The sequence below is a fragment of the Hetaerina americana genome, unplaced genomic scaffold, assembly GCF_022747635.1.
Source record: "Hetaerina americana unplaced genomic scaffold, ioHetAmer1.1.p SCAF_1, whole genome shotgun sequence".
Lineage (NCBI taxonomy): Eukaryota > Metazoa > Arthropoda > Insecta > Odonata > Calopterygidae > Hetaerina > Hetaerina americana.
The window spans coordinates 72,195,734-72,210,505 of NW_027286069.1; the positions used below are offsets into that span (position 1 = coordinate 72,195,734).

A 14,772-nucleotide genomic window follows, 5' to 3' on the forward strand; every position below is an offset into this window, starting at 1 on the left:
GCGTGATGTGCTTTTCAGATTTCCGCACCGCACTCATATTAGAAGACTCACAGACCGTATTGTTTCCTCTTGAAGAAATGGAACCATGGTTGCCAGTATTTGGTGGGACGCGAACATGATTATAGTGTAAATAGCCCATTACAAATAAGATGATCGAAGTAAAATATGCTGTAACATTGAAGTGAAAATTCTGGCTAGTGGTTCTTTCGTAATTATCTCAATTATAATTTGGTGCTCTACCGTTTAAGGTAGGTTTTGGATGGACACAAGCTTAAAATCCCTGGATTCTCCGTCTCGCCCAAGAGATAACCCGACCCCACACTAGAAAAATCCCTTCTTCAATTCCGCATACATTCTACTTCCGTTCATTCCGTCCAACGTGGCTTATCCTTTGCCTCCATTTCCTCACTTGAATAACGTTCTCCCCTCTATCATAGTCTGCAGTATTCCATCGCCTATCAAATTGCTCTTCATCCACCTTTCCTGTCTCGGATTCGGATTTCTCCCAATATCATCTCACCTCCCCCACCATGACCTCTTTAAAAAGGATGTTATGCTGCCACACCCTGTACCTCTGCGTTTGGTTTTCTTTCCGTCCATATTAATTTAATATCTTTGCTTATTTTTTTTTAAATTTGAAATTCTTTGTGAAAAATACATCGCATGCCACAAAGCTAGATATCTAACTTCGGAAGTACGCGAATGCGCTTCCCTTCCCTAAAGTAATATTCGAGTGACAATTCAATACGTTATTGATAGTTATGCAGAAAATTTTCCATTAAAATTCAATAATGGGGTAAAAATATGAAATCTGGAAATTATGACAAGAAAAATGTCTATTGATTTCACAATAACGACCATCAAACAGGATAATAAACCTATTTTATAAGTACGAGGGTCATCCGGAAAGTAGTACCCGTTCGTGAAATAAAGACACAAAAGTAAATATTAAGAAAGAGGATACTTTAAACTACTTCTCAACATAATCTCCAAGCAAATTAAGGCATTTGTCATAACGTGTGACAAGTTTCTGTATTCCTGCTGCATAGTCCTTCGCCGCCAGCTCATTGAGATACGCGAGGGACCCATCTTGCACAAATTTTTGCATAATGCAGATGGTGTTTAACAATTTCATGAACAATTGTTCGAGAAACATTGGGAAAATGCTCACAGATGTCATCAATTGTGACGCGCCGATCGTTCCTCACGAATTCGTCAACTGAGCTCACCAGTTGGTCTGTAATGACAGACGGTCTCTCCGAACGCTCATCGTCGTGTGTGTTCCCCCTCCCCATGTTGAAGTTGCGACACCACCGCCGAACAGACGACTCGTCCATTACATTGTCTCCATACACCTCCTTTAATTGGCGATGAATATCACATGGGCGAACGTTTCTTGCATTGAGGAATTTAATCACTGCCCTCACTTCACAACTGGCGGCGTTCTCAATTTTTTTAAACATTGTAAACAATCACAGAAACAACACAGGCAATGCTAGCGTCACGCAACTTGGCTCAGAGAAGGCAGACAAGCCACTGAAGCTATCTGACCTCGTCCAGCGGCTACTCGCGTCGTCAGCACATCATGCGGCACGAACGGGTACTACTTTCCGGATGACCCTCGTACTAGATAACCAAAATTGCAGATAGGTATGAAGCTTAATAAATGGAAAGGTAGCGAAATTGATATTTTGAAGAAAATAATAGATTTTTCGAAATAGAATAGAACAAATTGCAAAATCGAAGAATACTGTTGGTTAAAACACCAACTCTCTCAAAAAATAGTATCGTAACAAAAACTTTTCGCCACGTAGGAGTCTAAAACTTTTATACAACTGGCAGACAGAAGGTCTCATTCTGTTGGATCAAATTTGTTAGTAAGCAAACTTCAAGGCTATTTGTTATGCCAAATACCATAAAAATTACATTATAATTAATTTAGCAGAATTTTACTTTCCCAAAATTCATATTGAGAATCGTAAATATGTAGGGGGGAAGATCTTTATTTAAAAAATAGGACACTTATTCATCCACACAGAAGTGTGCAGTGTGTCACAAAAGATTCACATGTAAACACGGTGTAAATCTCAACAAATGTTGTAAAAATAGAGACACTATTATTTTTCAACCCGTTAAGGGCAACACTTGTTCAAATATTAAAAAAATATTGATTGAATTCGTTACACAAAAAAGAAAGTGGGAGGATTCTGGGCTATTTAAATACGAAGCTCATTCCACATCATATCAAAATGCAAAAAATCCATGCATTCGTAAGAAAAATCCACCGGACACACATTGTGCTCCATACATTCCTGCACTTTTGCACTTGAAGGAACGAGAGAGGTACCGAGGGCAGTATATGCCATGCGTGCCATACATTTCGTCAAAATTATTATATTAATAACGAAAATTTTCTTTAAATTGTGCCATACATCGGGGATCTGAGCAATAAATTTCCCTTAAATATTTTGAACTTCACAGTTCAAAGAAGTGCTACACGAAGTTTTAGAAACGTGGAAAGGAACTGAAATATGTATAAGAAATTGAAAACATGCGCATATAACTTTGAGCACGTGCAATGATCGTACAATCATAAATGTGCGTAATTAATAGATATATATGAATAATTTGCATATCGCCTAGCAAGGATCTATTATTAATGTATTCAACCAAAAAGCCATGCATAAGTAAATTGAATTTACGGTAAAGAAATCAACATAACTTATGATTCGATATATTTCTAGCTTCGAAGGGTTTTCTTTGTAGCAGTGTAATTAAAGCTAACATAAAACTATGCATGGGGCACTTCAGTCTAACAGAAGCGCAGGTTGCAAAATAAAAATACTTCAGTGCTACAAGTTGAAAGATTTGAATGGGTATGAAATTTTTCCCGTGTCCCACTTCTATTCTATCAACTTGTACTCAGAAACTACTTATAGATGTAGAAGGTGATAATTTATTCATTAGGAATACGATTTTGAAAAATCTTCAGTTATGTTTGGAAAGCGTATGTAATCAACCATTTCTATCAGAAAATTTCACCAATATTTAGTGTGTTACGTTATATTTGGGTGCATTTCTAAATTTTCACTCATTCTTTCCAAAATTTGATCATGTACCATTTTCAGAAATCTATATAAATAGAACATAGAGAGATATTATCTCATCAATGACACGCATATTGCAAAAAACTTTCTAATACACATCCCCATTAGCCCCGTGAATACATGCCATCCACAACACAAATTACGTGTACTGGCGGTATCACTCCATATGCAGGCGTTACTTATTGAATATGCAACAGGACATTTAAAATTGTGTAATAGGTTTCTACCATTAATCACTGTAGGGTTTCAGCATATTTTAATACTACATAAAAGATCTGTAATAGCTTTTCCTTCGCAATCAATGTCTCTCCATGAGCATGTATTGTGAATAAAGACTTTTCGAGCAAACAATATCACCTTAGGTCTACATCCTGATTACTTCCATTGAATTTATAAAGAAAGTGAAATATAAGTTAAATAATATCAGCACCCATATAATAATCAATAGATTTCGATTATATGAATTAAGTTCAAACGAAATCTTGAAAGAATAGTAAGGCTTAACTTAAAAAATAAACAGATATTATACAGTGCTACCATGAGTGCAAGTAAATTAATCAACACATGAGTCATATATTTTTTGCATATACTGTCGGTCAATCAATAGTTATTAGCTAAACCAAAGTATCTGGTCACTGCACTGATTATAATAGAATTTTGTTAACTTCAAATTACAATTATTTGTGTATCAATATGACCGTAAGTAACTCGCTTCCTCCACAATAAATCATTCTCCTTCATAGGTACAAGCATAGGGTAATATCACCTCTGAAAACACCAACGAACGCATAATGACAAATATTCTATTTCAGCATTTAAAGTGACTGATTTTTTTATGTCCTTTACATGATGGAAGAAGTCATAAGCTAACTTATGAGTCTATGACATTTGCTCCGATAAGCTCCTCTGTTCATTTTTTGCAAGAATAACGTCACTACATCATAGGATTCGGAGTAAAAAATACAGCCTTCTATGAGAGACAGTGAGGACTGGAGAGTGTATCCAATTCGGCACTTGGCTTAAGTGATGACATTTCAAGTTAACAAATATGGCGATCTTGCGTCAAACAGCCCATTTTTTCCACGGCCGTGGTGAAAATTTACGGCAATAGCGACATAAAATTAAAACTGCTGGATATGCATCTGGATGCTGAGAAATCAATTTATTGCGAAGCAAAAGGCGCACGTGACTCAAGAATTGAAAAGAATAATCAAAAATTTTCCTTTTGGCTCGGGTTCTTTTTTATCAGGCATCCTTAGAAAGGTCATGCGTGCAATATAAGAAATAAAACCGATTTGGTAAAATGCAGGTTCGCTTTTTATGTGTTGCTAAAAGAAATGCGTTAACCAATTATAATTATTAGGCAATATCAGAAAGTACAAAAATGTAGGTGGATACCGTTTGCCGCCATTGACATCCTGAGCGGAGGCTCGTAGGCCCCGGACCACAGTACCCGGCCGTCCATCACCTTGCTGGTCATCATGATATTATCCCGTACAAGCCGCAGTTCTGCACAGGATGAATAGACGAAGACCATTTTTTTTACAGAAATTTAAACCAACATAGAGGAAATAAAAAAGGGCGAACGTGAGAATATTCAATTAAAGATCCTAGTCACTAGAGACACATTCCATCCGATATTCGCATGGAATATGTAATGCCGTTCCGAAACGCACGGTAGGAATTACGATAAATATCAACCAGAGTTTCTGAACAGAAACTATGGTTTTTTGCACCGAGTATTACCTCCTTTTGTCAGGAATACTCTTTCAAGATCAATTTTTCTGTTGAAAATAAGATTAAGAATAGTTGATATTCTACGTATTTATACATCCTTTTCCAATCGAGAGAAGAGCACGACCTCCTACTCACCAAAATCATAAGCTCGACATTTTTTTAGCTGTGGCAATAATGAGCATACGCGAAAAATAAGTATACATCCCAAAAATCAGAAATAGGAAAGGGCTTGGGTTTCCAAGGCCATTCTCGAATTACCATATCCCCAATTGCATTCTTGAAGACGGATCTTTTTTCTAGTAACTACCAATAAATCATGGATAAATTTCATCACAAAGCATTTAAATTTTGTAAAAAATATTGTTATTTAAGGTTTTAGTCACTTGACCAATCCATGCAAGTTTTACCTTGACAACATTGATATAATTAAAGTTTTCTTAATAAATTTCCAAATATTTTCCACCATCGTCATACCTGATGAATTTCACCAAGATATCAAAAACAAGCAAAAACATAATCTCTGTCTCCTCAGTTTGTAGTGCTTTACGTGTATTCCGGGATTTTAACCCAAATTCTAAAACCCAATAGAAAGAACGTGGGTTGTTCTGATTTTGTCGTCAGTACAAAAATGTTTTCCGAGAATGGACTTGGAATCAATGGTAAAATCATAGAAGGCTAAGGGAAGGTATTAGAGACCAGAACAATAAACGTGACTAAGAAACCAATTGTTATCATTATAAAGTGAACTGTCTATTATAGGAAAGATGTTTGCTATACTTAAGGAGAAAATCCATATTTAATTTAATGCATTAAACTATATCAGGTTTATCACAACAATACAAAAGATATTCCAGAAATGGCATCTAATCCATAGAAGATACACAGAGTCAGTGAACGCAATAATACTCCTTCATATGATATGAAAAACTGGAGATGGGAAGTGTCATCACGTGGAGTCAGGTTTGCGCATGTGGACTGGAGTTGGAGGTGTGGCATCTCTCACTAATGGACAGAGAGACACACAAGCCGGAATCTTCACAAACTGTTTTTAGGATAAAGATTAATGCATGGAGCACTCAATAATTTTTCTTAAAGCTCTTTATACCATTAGAAAATCACCGGTACCACAAAAATTGGTCCCATTACACAATGAATATATTTTATTATTTTACGGATACTATTCCACTCATAAAATATTCTTCGATAATTTGGGGTATACAGCCTAGATATATGTAGCTCAGGAAACATTGATTTAAAAAGTGTAAATATTAAAGTAAAAAAGTAAAACATCACACACGTTCGTGAACAGCCGCTTTGAAAAAACGCCTGCGGAAACTTGCGAGAAAAATGTGAGTACGTATTAAACAAGAATACACAATACGAGATTAATTTTATTTCAAAATATCATAGATGGTGCTATCTTACGCGTGATCAACATTCGTCTGGCAGTGACAGAATAGATTCAAGGGCTTGTTTTCCTCATACGCTACAAGCAACCGCAGCAAAGGCAGGAAAAATGGTAATAGGTTAAAAATGGAAATGGTATTATATACGGACCTTATATTTTTCCCTTTCTCTCTCGGCCATTTTCCCGAAAACCGACAGAAACCCAACGGTGACCTGAGGGGGTATTGTTAATTTTGCATTGCATGACTCCTCATGCGAGCTCCTGTGAGGATATCGGCTTTAACGGAGCCTCTGACTCAGCATCCCCGCCTCTCTTTTCCATTGGCCGTTGAAACTTTTTTTGGACGAGGATCAGTCAACCACGTCTGCAGTTTTCCACAATCGTGCCTTTCCCTTCTGGGAGGGCACTGCCCTTCCTCCTCTCCCATCTATTTGCTCCACTCCTTCACCTTAATCCTCGCGGGACACACTTTTGTATTCCTCGTGACAGAAACTGTACCAGCGCTTAGTTGCACGGGTTGCGTCATTCTATTCGGCGTATCATTGCTAACGGTTTATTATTCTCTGTGTAATTGACCGCAATTCAGTACGTCTACTTTTTCGATTTGCTATCAATTAACAGTTAGACAATAGCCTCCCTTTATCGCTCCACTTTTGATTTTCCACTCTCTCCCCCGATTGTTTAACTATCCGCGAATGGCAGTTCCATTCGCCTCAATCAACTCCTCGACCAAATATTTTCTCGTAAAATATAGACATTGATTTCTCTACAAATAAGATAATAGCAGTTTTAAAAATTTTGGATTGATAACTGGAAGACATTTATCTAAGTTATATGAGTATAAATAGGTCAGAAAAAGATATATATATATATATATATATATATATATATATATATATATATATATATAGTTAAATCAGAAAGAGAGCATCATCAACACAATATATTCACGGTGAATAAGAGAAAACATTAAATTTCTAGAGTGGTAATTGACAAAATTTGAACTATTAATGATTAACATCGTTTTGAGTTATAAGAATTAGGAAATAGTTTCGAAAGTTGTACAGTCTGATTTTGTTTTGCCCCTGAAGTGACGTTGACGCCTACTTGAAGTCTACTCCTTTAAACTTTGTCGATATCTGGGAAACAGCGAAGCGTATGAGATGCAGCTTGCGCAGTTAATGGTGGCAGTGCGCATTTACACCTTGCACGGTAGGGCGAGTCCAACTTGGTATGGAAATGTCCGATGGGGGAAGCGCGGTGCTCATATGGAAGGGACCCTGACAATGTTACGCGCAATCAATTTGACGTCATATTTTCACCCCCCCCCCTAGGCCCCACCTTCAATACCTTGACCCTCACGCATCGTCGACTGCAGTTTTGAAATTCGAACGCCGTAATTGACGCTAGAGACAAAAACAATGATTATTAGTATAAGTTATTAGGGGAGGCGATCGACAGTTAAGATCATGTGAGCCATTAGGGATAGGTGTGTAAAGAAATATTCGAAACGTGTAGGACGATCATGGAATAGAGGAAAGGGGGACAGAGATCTGGCATCGGCATTAACCTACTCTTACCGATAGACGCCAAGGGGTCCACGGTTTAACGTCCTGTGTGACGGCGTACTCACTTAAAGTGTTCTCCCCAAAGCAAGCCCAGTAGGACTCGGGATATTACTGAAAAATCCTGCCACCTCCGGAATTATACCAGAGTCCTCGGAGTGAGAAGCTAGTGTATTAACCACCGCGTTACCCTGATGCCTAAAATTCAAGATTCTACGTGTAATTTTTTCTCACGTCTTCACAAAATATTTTGGAAACCTATCTATTGTGTATCCAATGATTATTAAAAGCAAGACATTGCATGCTAAATATGTTATGCCGTATCCTAAAGTCTACCTCTAATGTAATGTTACAAAGTTACCTAGCATGAGTATTAGAGAGTTCAAGCAGAGTTATCTCGAGTAAAAAGGTAATATTATGCTTATTGGATAAAGAAAGAGATTATTAGAAATTATTGGCACCGTGTTATGGGAATATTAGAAGTTATTTTCTTATTGAAGTCTACACGTACTTTTAATTCTATGAGCATACAAATAGTCATAGAATAACTGCAATGGTATTTAATTTGAAATGAAAAAACAATTAGACTATTTCCAGATTCATAAATTATGTAACAATGTATTTCCTTTCCAGTTATTTTCGCTAGAGATACGAAAGAGAAAACGTATTAATGAGATCCCCGGTTTTAACTCTAACCGAAAAAATCTCGATGACCTTGGATTGTGTACTAGTAGTATAGTATACGACCGATAAAAAATTTTCCACAAGCGCTGACATTACTTGGGGTTTAAAAATATAATATTTGCATTATTCAGGTATGTTATTCCTTTCATGAAAGAAAACATTAATCGTCAGATCAATTTTATTTGATCGAGCAAAACTAGTATTTTTTCTTACCAAGGGTACTTCACTTCCGATCTATTGCATTTCCGACGCTAGAAAACTGTTTAAATTGACCAATTTTTTACTATAACGGTTATATTTATGATTTATGTCATTGGAGTTCAGTGTAATAGACCATAAACATCGACATCCACCGTTAAATGACACTTTTCACAAGCGTCGGACATGTTTAGAAACATCGTTCGTTTATGGGAAAATTTTATTGACTGGTTTAAATAAAATAATGAAACCACTATCTTCGCAAAAATGATTAAATTAAAGAGATTTCATTCTACATCTGAACAAAAGTGGCTATTCGTATTCGCAAGATTTTCATAATTTTTATCACTATTACTAGTGAAAACCAAACTCAAAAAAGTTTCAGGAATACTAATAGAAAAATATAACCCATGAATAGTAAAATTAATGAGTAATTAACTAACAGCAACATTGTGAGGATATTGACACAACCATTATTCTCAAGTGGTTGCCTCCAGCTCTCCATTCTTCCCTTTCTAATGCTATAATCTCCCTTAGGCCCGAATCATTCTTCCTTTCAACATCCCCATTAACTTAGCCTACACATTTGTCCCTTTGCCAACCTCGCAGTACTTTCCCTTCCGCTTCTATTGCGTTGCTATAAATAGTTTGTCTTAAAAGGCCTCGATTTGGTTCTTTTTTCCTTTCCTAATTGTGTTCCTTATTGCTTTTGCCTCTACAACTCTTCTGTATTTTCGCTTTACTAGTTAATTTAATCTTCAACGATATTTCACCTTTAGGACCAAGTTAAGAAAGTCTGTATTCATTTCTGATCTGATTGACCAAGAATTTCGTAGAGCACTCGTTCCACACCCACGGTTTCACTTCCTACTGTTTTTTTATTAATAAACGCCTCCTTAATTTGATATGTTAGAATCTCCGCTCCGTCCATCGACCTTATTTCATCCTAAATACAATGCTACATACAAGGAGGAAGAAGGAACCCAAATGATCTAATTTCTCTCCTCTGAAGGCAACATCTGCCTGGAGCTTCTCTCTCACACTTACTTGGGTTTTAATATTCATCTTGTTAATAATCATGTTAATCTCAGAAATTCTTCGCCCATTGCATTCAAGGATACTTGCTGCCTTCTTCTACAATAGTGCCTGAAGAGAATACGAAATCAGACAGGGATACAAGAATCAAGTGAAGCTGTGTACGAGCTAGCGACTACAGTCTAGTTGTGACGGAGAGCTTTTTGTAACTTGTAAAGTTGCAGAGAGAAAAAGAGGAATAAAGATGGGCTAAAAATCTCCGCGGGAGTTTTAGCAAACAAAACTCTAAGTAGGCCAATAAAAGTGCAGTGGAAGCTGCTGCAATGAAATCAAAGATCACATGAGGAAGTGAAACACCAAGCTAGCAGGCAAACTAAAGAATACTTACGAAGGAAAAAAAGAAATGGAATACTTAACATAAGAGCTCCTAAAAAGAATTCTCCAATAAAATATTTTATCAGAACGCGAATGAAAGGTAAATATAGTTTGAAGAACTATTTCAATGATGGGTACCTCTGGAAGATCTCACGAAAGACGACAGACAAAGACGCATGGGTCCAGATGCACTGAGAAGTGAATTCGACTGAGTAGTGAAGACTTAAAAAAAACAAAAGGCATTCAGTGCAAAAATAGCAATGTATTAATCATTGAAGTGCTTGGAAGAAGCGTATTTGGAGTAAACCAAGCAAGTCACAAAAGTGGAAGCTCGCAGAATTTTGAGTAGAGTTTAATGATGTCAATGTGGAAGGCAATGAAGACTGAGAGTTGGAAGGGACATCAGACGGCAAGATTAGTGTCAAATGCGTCCGAAGTCTTAACATGAATTATCGCTGAGAGGGTGGAGAGAAAAGTAAAAGATAACCTGATAGAAAACCAGTTTGGAAACAGGGAATAAAAGGGAATGAGGGAATGCATGCTTTGCCTGAGGATTCTGTGGAAAAAACGTCAAGAATCAGATGGCACTCATAGACTTAGGACTGTGCTCAACGCTTTTGACAGCTAGCTATTCATTCCCTTTCCTTTTTGCTCTTTCCAGCCAATATGTCCAAGGCAGTGGAATTTTATTCAGTATTATGAGGTTCTCTTATCCGTTAACCTGAAGACCTCTTCCTGCTGCCCACGTCTTTTTTTTATTTCCTCTTTAGAATGACTAGATGGCGGCGGCATGGAAATCTTCCATTATCATTGAACTCTTGGACTTCCTTACTTGGACTCTGCCATCTAGTTTCTCTTGCTATATTTTATTCGCCTTTTTATTCTTCCTCTCAACCCTTACTTCAGTGCGATATTGCCTGGTTATTCATGTTATTTCTCGAGCATCTCGCCGTATCAAATGCTCCAGAAATCATCGTCAGCCCGGTCCATTTTGTATTCTACTTCTATTATATCAAACCCCAACCTAAGAAATCCCTAAATTTACATCTTCCAACTTCTTAGTTACTTCTAAGAATCTCACGCTTCATTTATCTGCAATATTTTTGTTCACTTTCACCACTCTTTCCCTCCCGAAGGTCTGATTGGGGGGCTATTTTACTGATACGAATGCTATTAAACAATATTTGTTAATGCAAGATTGCATTGAATTTTTCAAAAGCTAAACATTTCTGACATCACTGGGATTTGAGTCAAGGATCTCCAGCTTCACAGTCGGATTCGTGCTTCCTGGGCTACTGCTACCTCTTAACATCAATATTCGCATTAAAACTACAATCAATAGATATCCGGTTAATGAGTTTTTAGTGCTAATAACACATACATGTAGATGATAGACTGTCACTCTATGCATTTTTTTCGAAGCCAGTGGAAAAGCAAAGCGTCTCGCAGGTTTCCCATCACTGAGATGACTTTAAAATCGACGAATCAGTATATTCGCACAATAGGTCTTGTAGTGTCCTCGCCTCACATGTGAATCCCTGCCAATCCCATTTCTCCACCTATATCCCTCTCGACTCTATCCTCCTTTGATCTTGCCTTTCGTCTATGTTTTCCTACGAAGAGTGAGGCGAGTTTTTAATGGCGCGGGTGGAATTCGATTGTCAAGGCTAGGCCATCGAGTGGCGATTCTCATGTAAGACCATGGACGTAACTTTTACACTGGGGTATATTTTGTGACTGATGAAAAACATCTGTATCCAACACTAGAAATATGCTGCCACCTACTCCCCAGAAATGGAGGAGAAATGACATTTCTCGCAATTTTAATAACTTTTTGCATTGAAAAGCAACATTTTCACGCATCATGAACACGAGAAAATACCAGGTTTGTAGTGAAAATACCGCTTTCATAGTGCAGTTAAATTCCAGTTTGATGTCAAACCGATATTTAAAAAAAATCAAGGAGAACGGTTGAAACTTCATGAAAATGACCAATAAGTACCCATTCACATATATCATACGTAACATAATATACGGTTCGTCGACATTAGCGATACTATAGTCTAAAACAATTTATGTAATCATAAGGTACTTTAAAAGGTCACTACATCACTAGCAGATGTACCAAGTATTGCAACGGCCTCTAAGGGAGAATAAAAGGATATGGCAATTTCCTAGTCTTTCTTGAAAGAATATTGTATGGATACTGAGTTCATTCAGCCTGCTTAAAATAAATAAGGTAGTCTTCAATACATTTTACGATCGATATCAATTATGAAATTCATTATATCCAACGAAAAGTATCATTCAATAATAAAAGGGTAGTTTTGAGTTGTCAAAATTACCATTGTATTGTTTATATAATTTCTCATTAGAAATATCTAGAAAAAAAACTAAAAATCCGATTATGGAATTTTTTAAAAGATATTAGCGAAATGAAAATAAAACACAGGCGTAATATAAACATTATCAAAATGAATTCAGTGGGTCAAAAAGGCCTTTTTAAACCTAAGAAATACTGTAATTGCTAACAACAGATAAAAACTCATCAAACATCTTATAGGAAGGATATCAAAATACAAGACTCACAGATTACATTTGAAAATTTTCAGAGTTGGGTCTCATAAATATTATGACACTCTACAGATATTGAAAGCCGAAAATGAAACTGTACAAATCATTAATGGGAAAAGGACATTGAAACCATGGATCATGGATGAGATGATTAGAAAGAGAGATGAGAACAGAATATGGAAGAATGTAAGCACAGAGCTAGGCAAGGGAAAGTATCAAGAGTTGAATAATAAATTGAGATAGGCAACAAATAAAGAAAAAGAAGCACGGTGGAAGATGCAGAGTGAAGACATAGAAAGTTTTCAGAAGAAGGGTGAAATTGGTGCGCTATACAGCAAGGTTGTCACTATCAGGAAGTAAAAAAAGGAAGATCTGTGCCAACAGTTAGATAAGTCTGGTAAAATAATAGTTAAAATAGAAAAGATCCAAGAGATATTAGAAGGAATATATAGAAGAACTGTATGGTAAAGAACTTAGACCAACAAAGTTAGACATAGAAAGAGAACATGACTTAGAGGAAGATAGCTCAGGTCCAGGCATACCTCGACGATGAGATAGAAAGGGCATTGAGGGAGATGAAATCATATAAGGCTGTGGGGGTGGACAAAAATTCCTGTGGAAGTACTAAAGGGAAAATGTGGTAGGAAGAGACTATATGGCCTGATTCATATATGAGGAAGGAATCTGGCCGGAAGGCTTCGTGAGATCAGTGTTAGTTCCTATTCCAAAAAAGATAAAGGCTACATCATGTGAGGACTATAGGGCATTAAGTTTGATATCCCACACATCTAAAGTTATTCTCAGGATCATAAGCAAAAGGATAGAGTATAGGGCATATGATGACTTAGGGGATGATCAGTTTGGGTTCAGGAAGGGAAGAGGTACGTGTGATGCCATTGCAGTAATGAGATCACTAATCGAAAGGAATATAGAATACAACCACGAAGAATTTGTCTGATCCATGGATTTCGAAAAAGCGTTCAATAGAGTGAATTGGGAAAAACTAATGAGCATATTGAAGATAATAGGAATAGATTGGAGGGACAGGAGGCTAATCCGCAACCGGTACATTTCTCAGACTACTCAGGTGAGAATTGGGAACAACGAGTCCAGATGGGCAGTGTTAGGAAGAGGTGTACAGCAGGGTTGCCCATTATCACCGATGCTGTTCAACTGTATGTAGAGGAAATGATTAAAGAGGAATGGGAAGAACTGGAGGTAGGAATGAAAGTTGGTGGGGTTTCGTAAAATCAGTTAGGTTTGCTGATGACCAAGCTTTAGTTTGTCAGTCAGCCAAGGGGTTTCAAGCATTGCTGAGTAAATTGGAAATTCAGTGTGATAGATACAGGATGAAAATCAATATAAAAAAACAAAGGTCATGCGATTGTCCAGAAAGAATAAGGCTAAGCTAAACATTAAAATAGGAGGGCAAAAACTAGATCATGCAGAACAGTTTACGTATCTCGGAAGTGTTTTGGACCAACACGGTCAAAGTAGTAGGGACGTAATGAAAAAAATTGAACTTGGCAAAGAGGCTTTCATAAGGAGGAGGGAGTTGATGACAGGGACATTGAGTAAGGGTATTAAGAAAAGACTCGTAAAAACTTTGATCTGGAGCTATGTACGGCGCAGAAACGTGGTAATTGAAGCAGGAGGTTAGACGTAGACTGGAGGCTTTTGAAATGTGGATGTGGAGAAGAATGGAGAAGGTGAAATGGACCAAGAAGAAAACAAATGAGGAAGTACTTGGTATGGTGGGCGAATAGAGGGGTTTGTTGGGAGAAATGGAGGCAGGAAAAATGGAAGAAAGACGTATTGATCGGCAGTGGGATGTTGAAGACTGTAATGGAGGGAAGAATATATATGTATATTATTTCAAAGAATACTTAATGTGATGTACTTGATGAATTTACGATCAATAAGTACCCAGTAGGTTGTGTAAAATTCAGTTAAACTAGGTCAAAAGGGTCATATTACCATGAAGAAAACAAATGCGATGGATTTAGAGATTCAATTTCCAAATTTATAACCAAACTGCCACTAAAGTTTGAATCAGCACCTCCACAAAAATAACCTGACTCCAATGCAC

General features: G+C 37.0%; 1 protein-coding gene across 3 annotated transcripts in view; it reads right to left on the reverse strand.

Moving 5' to 3' along the window:
* The window catches only part of LOC139693139 (proline-rich protein 12-like), a 144,111-nt gene that overhangs the window by 14,605 nt on the left and 114,734 nt on the right, over positions 1–14,772 (reverse strand). For 2 of the 3 annotated variants that reach the window (XM_071591288.1, XM_071591286.1), the window contains one exon: positions 4,506–4,616. The exons of the other annotated variant lie outside the window; for it this stretch is intronic. In XM_071591288.1, the coding sequence (XP_071447389.1) occupies positions 4,506–4,616 (111 nt within the window). The remainder of the gene's footprint in view (positions 1–4,505; positions 4,617–14,772) is intronic. 3 annotated transcript variants of the gene reach the window in all.